This window comes from Austrofundulus limnaeus, unplaced genomic scaffold (genome assembly GCF_001266775.1).
Source record: "Austrofundulus limnaeus strain Quisiro unplaced genomic scaffold, Austrofundulus_limnaeus-1.0 Scaffold344, whole genome shotgun sequence".
NCBI classification, from domain to species: domain Eukaryota; kingdom Metazoa; phylum Chordata; class Actinopteri; order Cyprinodontiformes; family Rivulidae; genus Austrofundulus; species Austrofundulus limnaeus.
In genome coordinates, this window is record NW_013952746.1 from 600178 (window position 1) to 608458 (window position 8281).

The following is an 8281-nucleotide window of genomic DNA, read 5'->3' on the forward strand; positions in this document are numbered from 1 at the left end:
CACACACACACACACACACACACACACACACACACACACACACACACACACACACACACACACGGCCTTACTTCATGCGGATCTTGCGTGCCATGGCTCGTAGTTCTCCTTCTCGCTCCTGTAAAATAAAACAAGAAGAATGAGGGGAAATGGAGGATAGGAGCTCTTCTCTTTCAGCATTATTTTACACACCTGTCGTTTGTGTTCCTGCTGCTGGATCTTCACCTGAGCAGCTTTCTTATCCGCCTTGGCTGCAGGTTAAGAGAGAGAAGAAAAAAAAAATTTTTTTTAATCCTTATAAGTTGCATAGTTTGACAAAAAAAGGCTATCAAATTCAGATCACATTTAATGCAATAGTTCAGATGTTTTGAAGTGGGGTTTTGTGAAAAGATTATAAATAATTATCTTACCTGTTGTAGATATCTCTTTGAACCACCTCAGTTTGTATAAAAATACCATTATTTCTGATGCGCTAAAGAGGTCAAAGCCAACCCAGATGCAGTGGTGGGTACAGTTCTGTGATGCTTGCCTCATTTCAGAAAGCTCCCATCTGCGCGGGATGAGATTGGTCGGCTCCATYTGTGATTTTTTTAACAGCCAGAGGGAGCATGAAGATAGACTGATCTGKGCCACCATTTAGCAGAACGATTTTATGGGATGGCCTCAAGTGGGACCAAGACCAAAGTGGACTGCTACCATCTTAAAAACAACTTAAGTCTTAAAAGTTTCATAGCTGTTTATCCAAAAGTAATTTTTACCAACCTTTACATCACATTACTCTCACAGATCTGTTGTGATACTCTTACAGGAAGTGGCTCAGGCTGCACAGGAACTGTTAGTTAGCTGCTCATGCTTCTTTTTTGATTACAAATAACCACAGAAGTCTACGTAAAGACTTGACTAATGCAAAATGGACCGTGATGTAAAAGTTCATAACAGTTATGAAACTGTCTAGAGTTGTTTTAAGACACATAACAGCTCATTCTGAGCTGACCAGGTTGTTATTCGGTGGTTCAAAAAGCTGTCTACAAGGAATTTTTCCTCAAAACTCCACTTCAAAAAAAAAAAAAAAACCTGAACTCTCTCTCTAAAGGATGTGTCGTTTTCTGCACTCACACTGCTTGTTGAGTGCCTTCTGCATTCGTAGCTTCAGCCGCTCCTGAGGTGTCAACTTGGGCTGCAAGTGACAGAAACATTTCAGCACAAACATCCAGACCCAGACAAAAGTGTTCTGAGTGTGTGTTTGTGCTGAAAAAACAAGTTGGATACGATCACCTTTATGTACAGTAGCTGGTGGAGATAAAAAGGCAAGGGATAAATAATTACAAGGACTGTTTGTTGAGTCAACACACACTTAGGCTGGATAGGTTGTGTGTGTGTGTGGGCAATTGTTGGACAAATCAGCAGCCAGCAGAGATCCAGTCAGATGAACACAATGTATTTACACACACACACRCACGCACAATACTATCAGGGAGATAAAAGGAAGTAGGACGGCTGAAGGAGGAGATGGGGTCAGAGAGTGAAACACGAGCAAGTTCAGGTCCAGTGAGTTTAGAGAAGTTCAGAAAGAGCCAGTGGCATTTTTTTTTTGTTTGTTTTTTTTTCCACGACACACCCATCATCGGGCTGTTCAGACCTGGCCAGGCAAGAAAAATCACAGGTCACAACGCTGCAGGCGCACTCAAACACAGGAACATCATAACTTCTAGACTATTTGTCTGTTTGACGTTTTTCACAAGTTGTTCCGTCTTTTCCAGGAAGTAAGTCGACAACAAAAGAAGGGCCGGCAACAGGTTGAAGTATCTGTAGCTTACACAACTGTCCTAGACACTCCACACTGTTGTCCATAATCACGTATCAGACCGGTTGTACTTTAATAAGAACAAATACTTTTTATCAAATGTATTTGAAGTTTAACACATACAATATTTTTTTCCTACAGCGAAAAAAAAACACCTTTATCTAATGGCCAGGCCACTGATGCACTCTGCAGTGAGTTTAAGACCACAACGATCATAAAGACACCCAGTCTCTCTCTCTCTCTCTCTCACACACACACACACACACGCACGCACGCACGCACGCACGCACACACACTATTTAAGGAAATCCCAACTAGTTGTAACCTTTGATAAACATTTACGTCAACTGTGAAACAAAAACTGTAAAAACTGCTGTAGACCGTTTAGTTTTTATAAATAAAAACAACATATTGTCACATGAACGAGGACATATTCACATCAGTGTAATCGGGTAAACGATGTTCACTAGGCTTTCTGGTGTAAGGCTGTGAGCTCTATCCACCCTGAAGGGTAATCTTGGACGATTGGCCCTTTTAAATGAAACCAGCGCACGTTGACAGAGAGAATATAGAAATGACTCAGCMTGCAACTGAAAACGTGGATGAAGGCTAACCTCAGCTTTAAACTGCTAGCTTTCATGTTAGCACCTGAGTTAATACATATGTATATATGGTGATATAGCATTAGCTATATGTGAACTAAGACAATATATATACATGCTGTTAGTTCGCAAGCTAACATTATTAGCTGGGCACTAACGCAAAAGCTAACAGGCTAAACTAATGTCCTTCAAAGAAGCAGCTCTGTTGTCCTCCATCTGTATTTTCAGTTGCAGGTTGAGTCATTTCTACCTTCTCCTCTCTGTCAACCTTCAGGGTGGATAGAGCAGTATTACAGTATGACAATACAGTACTTTTATTCTTTGTTTTACAGTTGAAGTAAATGTTTAAGAAAAATGTCAAATGTTACAACTTGTCGGGTTCTCTTAAGATGTAAAGACTTCAAAGAGAGCCTAAAAGTTAATTTCATACAACAATCACAAATATTTTAGGCAATTTTCACTGTTTGCAAAGTCTTTCAAAGCAGATGTGACTTTTTTTTAACAGCGGACTACGTCCACTTCAGAAGGAAGAAAAACAAAACGCACAATCATTTAAATCTGTGGACAACAACGGCTTTTTATATTCCAGGGTGACGGACAACCGTGTCAGCCTGTCAGGGGTGAGGGAGGCGTAGGCTTTTAGCAAGAAACCAAGCAGGATCAAATTCTTACTGACTTTGGCAGCTCCCGTCTCTTTACCACCCGCAGTGTCAGGCCTGAGGAGAGGAGAGAAGACACAGTGAGGTGATGAGGACTTTTTCCATTTACAGGTAAGAGACTTCACAATAACACATGAAACTGTGCTGAAACAGGCGGTATTTGTGAGTACAGATACTTTCTGAAGTAGTATAAATTAAAGCGTAAGTGTTCATACTTTCTCAGCTTGTCAGAGACGGAGTTGGCAGCAGGATGGAAACCTCTGTGACCAGGAGAGGGACTGTCTTGTTGGCGACTGGGAGAACGAGAGGGACTGCGGCTGCCACTTTCTCTCCAACGGTGGCCCCCACCGCTCCGTCCCCACTGCCTGGAGCTGCCGCCCTGCCGGGAGCTGGAGCGGGACCTGACGGAGAAAACTTCAGTAACGGACGTGTTCGTTAAGCAGTTGGGCTCAGATTGCAGGGATTTTATTCCGACCTTGTTCGTCTGCGGACTGAATATCGTCTTCTGTCTCTGTCTCTGTCCCTGTCTCTGTCCCTGTCTCTGGCTCGGTCGTTGGACCGGGACCTCGTGTGCTCATGTCTCCTCCAGGATCCTCCTCTGCCTCTCGAGCGAGATCTGGAACGCCGTCTGGATCGAGATCGACTCCGCGAACAGCGCCCGTCTCTTCTCCCGCGTCCTCGTCGGGCGCGGCGCGAACGGGAGGACGACCGGGAGGAGGAGCGAGACGAGGAGCCGGAGGAGGGGGATGGGGAGTGACTGGAGGATGACCTTCGTCTCCTAAACAAACACAGAAACGATTGTTTAAGTAAAAATATGAGCTCAGGAACTAGCCTACCTTTACAGGACGTCTGTCTTAAATTGCAGCATAAAATATAAAAAATGAGCAATCTGAGGAACACATTTCTGTTTTTCTAATTCCAAAGTTACACTTTTTCTCTACGCACTCACACAGTTTCATCGATCCTGCAGCTGTTTCCACAAACATTTTATCTGACAAGTAGTTTTTCCTCCCCAACCACAAAACTCCTCCAGTACTCTCTCTGCATCATGGCAATGTCTATATGACTGCGCGAGAGGAATTAACCGATAAAAAGTTGAGAAGAGGGAAAGTTACCGACCGGGAGCCCCTGCTATGACCTGCAGAGTGCTGCAAGCTGGAGGGGGCGTGGCCAGAATGAGGAGGGACCGTTTGCATCGCCGCTGCAGTTTCGTCGTCGCTGCCTCCGAAGCTGGTGATGAACGTGATCTTCTCTGGACCAGGAGTACGGGACCGGGACCGGGACTCAGAGCTGGATTCTGACTCTGGCCTGGAGCAGAAAAAAGGAAAATCAGACGCGATGACTCCAGCGAACATTTAGACACAACGAATCGAAAACCTCAGGACTGAGGACGGGTCAGCTCACCGTTTGTAAGGATCGTATGTTGGACTGTCTCTTCTGGCRTAACTGAAAAACACCAGGATGACGGCAGATGATGGTGAATCATGTTCAAACCTGAAAGATCTCCAAAAACAAAAACCTGTTGGCTCACCTGGGTGGGCTGATCTGTCTCCCTTTAAGCCTTTTCTCTCTAAATTCCCTCCTCTGTCTGCGAGAGCGACGGCCCTGAAACAAAAACAAACATTACCAATTTGTATTTTTTCTAAAGTAAAACAATAAATTCTAAATGACTGCATCTTACAGAGTACATGGCCTTCTCTGCCTCCAGAGCTTTGGCGTGTTTAATGGCCTCCACTTCCTCCTTGTCTTTCTTCAACATCCTGACAAAAAGATTTAATTATTATAGAAATAAAATTCTAAATACAAATGTAAAAATCACCAACATCAGTTGCACAAACTTCAAAACTCAGCCCATCAATTAAAACTCATGAACTTTTGCTGAWGATAAAACAAATTTCATCCACATAGATGAAGAGATCTTTGTTCACAATAACGTTAAGAATCAGTAGAGTTGATATTGTTCCASTTACCTGACAAAATCACCCTCAGACATCCCATAAGGAGTGGCCATTTTGTTTAGATCCACCAGCTGTTCTTGGTTCAGCTCATCAACATCAACCTCCACATCTGGACAGAAAAAACTAAATCTTTTAATAACAAGGTTTACTCAAACACAGATTGAAACACATTAAATAAATAAAAATGACATCAGAAAATTCATTGCTAACAATTAAGTTGCTTTAAAAAAAAAAAAACTACAACTTAACCTAAAACTATAAATATCTGCCAATTTATGTAAAAAGAAGATCTCCCTTTTGTTAGTTCTTCGCATGAAAATGTTTGTTTACTTTCTTGTGTTTGCCGTTGTATAAGAATTTGCATCTTTAAAACTACTACTAAATTCAAATTGAGGAAAAAAGAAATGCTAGCACCTGAATTTGATTTAAAAATGATGGATGAAAAAAATCTCAACTAGAAAAAAATGACTGAACATCATCAAAATGGTTGTCAAAAACTTGCCTGTAAATGCAAAATGTCTTAAAATTAGCTTCTAAAACCAAAACACAGAAAAATGAACTCAGAAGCTGAGACGTGTGAGGAAAAAAAAACCAGATGTGACTGATGTAAATTATTCAGTGTTTTTATCATAAAAACCCAATTAAACACATTTTATCTCTGGAGTTTCTCGTTACTGCCAGYCACGTTTCCTCACCTATATCAGGAATGCCTTCATCTTCTTCAGATTCACTGTTCTCTGAATTGTCTTCATCTTTGTCTGACTGAGAATGAGGCTCCGTCACCACGCTGTCTTCATACGTGTAACCGATGGCAACTTTTTTCTCTGCCAGTCTGCACAGAATAAGAAGAGGACTTTTGTACGTGCTGGACGAATCAGAACACAGGGAGGATGAAGAGACAGCTTCAGCATTTACATACTTCTTCTTCTCCTCCTCATTAGGTTTTGAAAGGCCACCGTAGAGCTCGTCCAGGTAGATCTGGTAYAAACACTGCTCCTCTGAGACTGGAAAGAGACCGCAGGGAGTTAAAGAGCAGAGCACAACTGCAAAATATACCCACTGAGAGCAAGTTAAACACCAATTATACTGACATTATGCATGTTTAGAGCTCTGTGTAACGGATGAAATGTGGCTTCTTTTTAAAGATATTTAGTCATGTAAATACTCACTGTTGGCAAAGTCATTTTGTACCAAGCCTCTGTAGCGTTCATAATTGCACTTCCTCTCTTCCAGCTCCTGCTCCGGGGTACTGAGAGAGATAAGGAGCAGAGGCGTTTGTCACATTTAACTGTTCAGTGAATGTTTAACACACGTCACTGTCGTGGCTTCTTACTGAAGATAAACCATCAAACTGAGCAACCTTTCCTTGCAATAACAACTGTTATAAAAGTCTCTGTTGTGCCATTATGACAACACTGGTTATGAGCAAAAGAGAAGTAAGGAGGCTGAAATATCATGTCTAGCACACAAAAAAGGACTAAAAAATTAACAGAAACCATTTGTTTGCTGCAACAATCAAAAACACATTTCTAGAATATTTTAAGCAATAATTACACCATTATTATCCCAATAAAACTGTTGCTTCCAAACCACTGAAACGATCACACAACAGGAAAATTATTTAACATTACAACATTTTAAAATCTTTCAGGCCATGTATAATCAACTAGAGCAGGTGCAGAAAATATACATGTAACTGTTTTTCCTTCATTTAACAAGCCAAATATTGTTAATAATGCTTAAAATTCAAACAAGAACCTGATAATTATTTATGCATATTGTTGTGTGGATTAAATGTTAATAGTCTCACAATATTCATTTATGACACAATTTATTGAACATCGTAGCAATACGCATTGTAATCAAATAAAAAGTGCAGTTTGTACTTACGATGTGCTGAGCTGCAGAAGTGGGGTGTAGGTTGGGATATAGTCCAGGTGTGCCCTTACATCAAATCTGTCAATCATGTTGTTAGCGTCTCCTTGCCAGGGCATCCTTTGAATGAAAACAAAAAGGAAACAAGCTAAGTTTATAGGTCTATAAGCTGTGTAGTATGTGTCTTTGTGAAAAAAAAAATTCTCACATGTTAGCTGGACTTTCTGCAGCCATAGCCACAGCAGGATCCAGATGGATCTTGTAGGCTCGGCCGTGAACCTGGAGGAACTGGGCCGGATCTTTTTTCTGTCAGGGCAGAATGAGAAATGATCAACCTCAATAAATGACCATAAGGAAATAAATTTTTTAACTAATTAACTAGCCAATAAATTGAGGGCATCATTCGAAAACAGAACAGGACTTACTTTACTTTTGATTAAACCAGAGTTCAAATTTAATTTTTTTATTGTTTATAATGATGCAGAAGATTGGGTGTTTTCTCATGTCATTAAATCTAAGTTAGGATTAGTTTAGACAAAACAAAACAGGCAGAAGTAAATCAAMCATCAGTCCTTAGATCCACAATAATGCAAAACAGTTCCACAGTTGCAACAATGCTTCTCATGAACMTTTACATATTGTTTATGAGAGTAACAAAAAAACCTTACTATCTTCTCATAGTACTCCCGCCGCCTCTCACCACGGCGTTTGTAGTCCACCATCATGCCACGGAGCTTGCGCTCGTGTTTGCGGGCCTCCTGCCACATGACGGCACCGCTGGGGGTTGGAGCGCGTCGGGGCACGGCTGCTGTGAGCGAGAAAAGAAACACAAAGAGGAGGGAAAGAACAAGTAGAGTTAAAATAAGTATGATTTTGTTTTGAGTGGTCTGCATAAACATACCAATTTACTGTTGGTTTTGTTTGGATGTTTGTTTCAGCCAAAATGAAATACTGGAAATAACTTTTATTACAAAATGAACTGCACAGCTCCARTCTTAGTGTTCCAGAACAAAACACCTTTTACTCACATGAATAAAATCAGGCACCACGTGCACAAATGAATTCATAGCTATTTCTGGTATTCACGGTTGGCGTTAAAATTTTGATCCATTACATTTGCTTTTCTAATGACTTTTATATATAAACATATTTACGAATTAATTTTATTGGTATTTTAGGTTGTGACAGTAAAATGTCCTCAATGTGCAATGTTACAAATTACTGGAATGACCCAGCTGAAATATAGGTACATTCAACAGCGTTTAAATTAAGTGTATATCAAAGAACTATAAGCAGGAATGAATACATTTAGGCCACAGTGCATTGCAAAATAATAAAACTTTTTTTTTCATTTCATTAAAAAAACATTACATACAACAAGAT

General features: G+C 40.6%; 1 protein-coding gene across 1 annotated transcript in view; it reads right to left on the reverse strand.

The window, feature by feature from the left end:
* Window positions 1-8281, reverse strand: part of clasrp (CLK4-associating serine/arginine rich protein) — a 12184-nt gene that overhangs the window by 1990 nt on the left and 1913 nt on the right. Inside the window, exons 2-18 of the mRNA XM_014022855.1 lie at window positions 7567-7706; window positions 7107-7204; window positions 6914-7018; window positions 6193-6272; window positions 5943-6027; window positions 5719-5855; window positions 5036-5132; window positions 4747-4825; window positions 4597-4670; window positions 4470-4511; window positions 4185-4373; window positions 3541-3843; window positions 3281-3466; window positions 3083-3122; window positions 1117-1177; window positions 193-251; window positions 72-118 (exon numbers count right to left, since the gene is read on the reverse strand). Coding sequence (XP_013878309.1) covers window positions 72-118; window positions 193-251; window positions 1117-1177; window positions 3083-3122; window positions 3281-3466; window positions 3541-3843; window positions 4185-4373; window positions 4470-4511; window positions 4597-4670; window positions 4747-4825; window positions 5036-5132; window positions 5719-5855; window positions 5943-6027; window positions 6193-6272; window positions 6914-7018; window positions 7107-7204; window positions 7567-7665 — 1781 coding nt within the window. The 5' untranslated portion in view covers window positions 7666-7706. The remainder of the gene's footprint in view (window positions 1-71; window positions 119-192; window positions 252-1116; window positions 1178-3082; window positions 3123-3280; window positions 3467-3540; window positions 3844-4184; window positions 4374-4469; window positions 4512-4596; window positions 4671-4746; window positions 4826-5035; window positions 5133-5718; window positions 5856-5942; window positions 6028-6192; window positions 6273-6913; window positions 7019-7106; window positions 7205-7566; window positions 7707-8281) is intronic.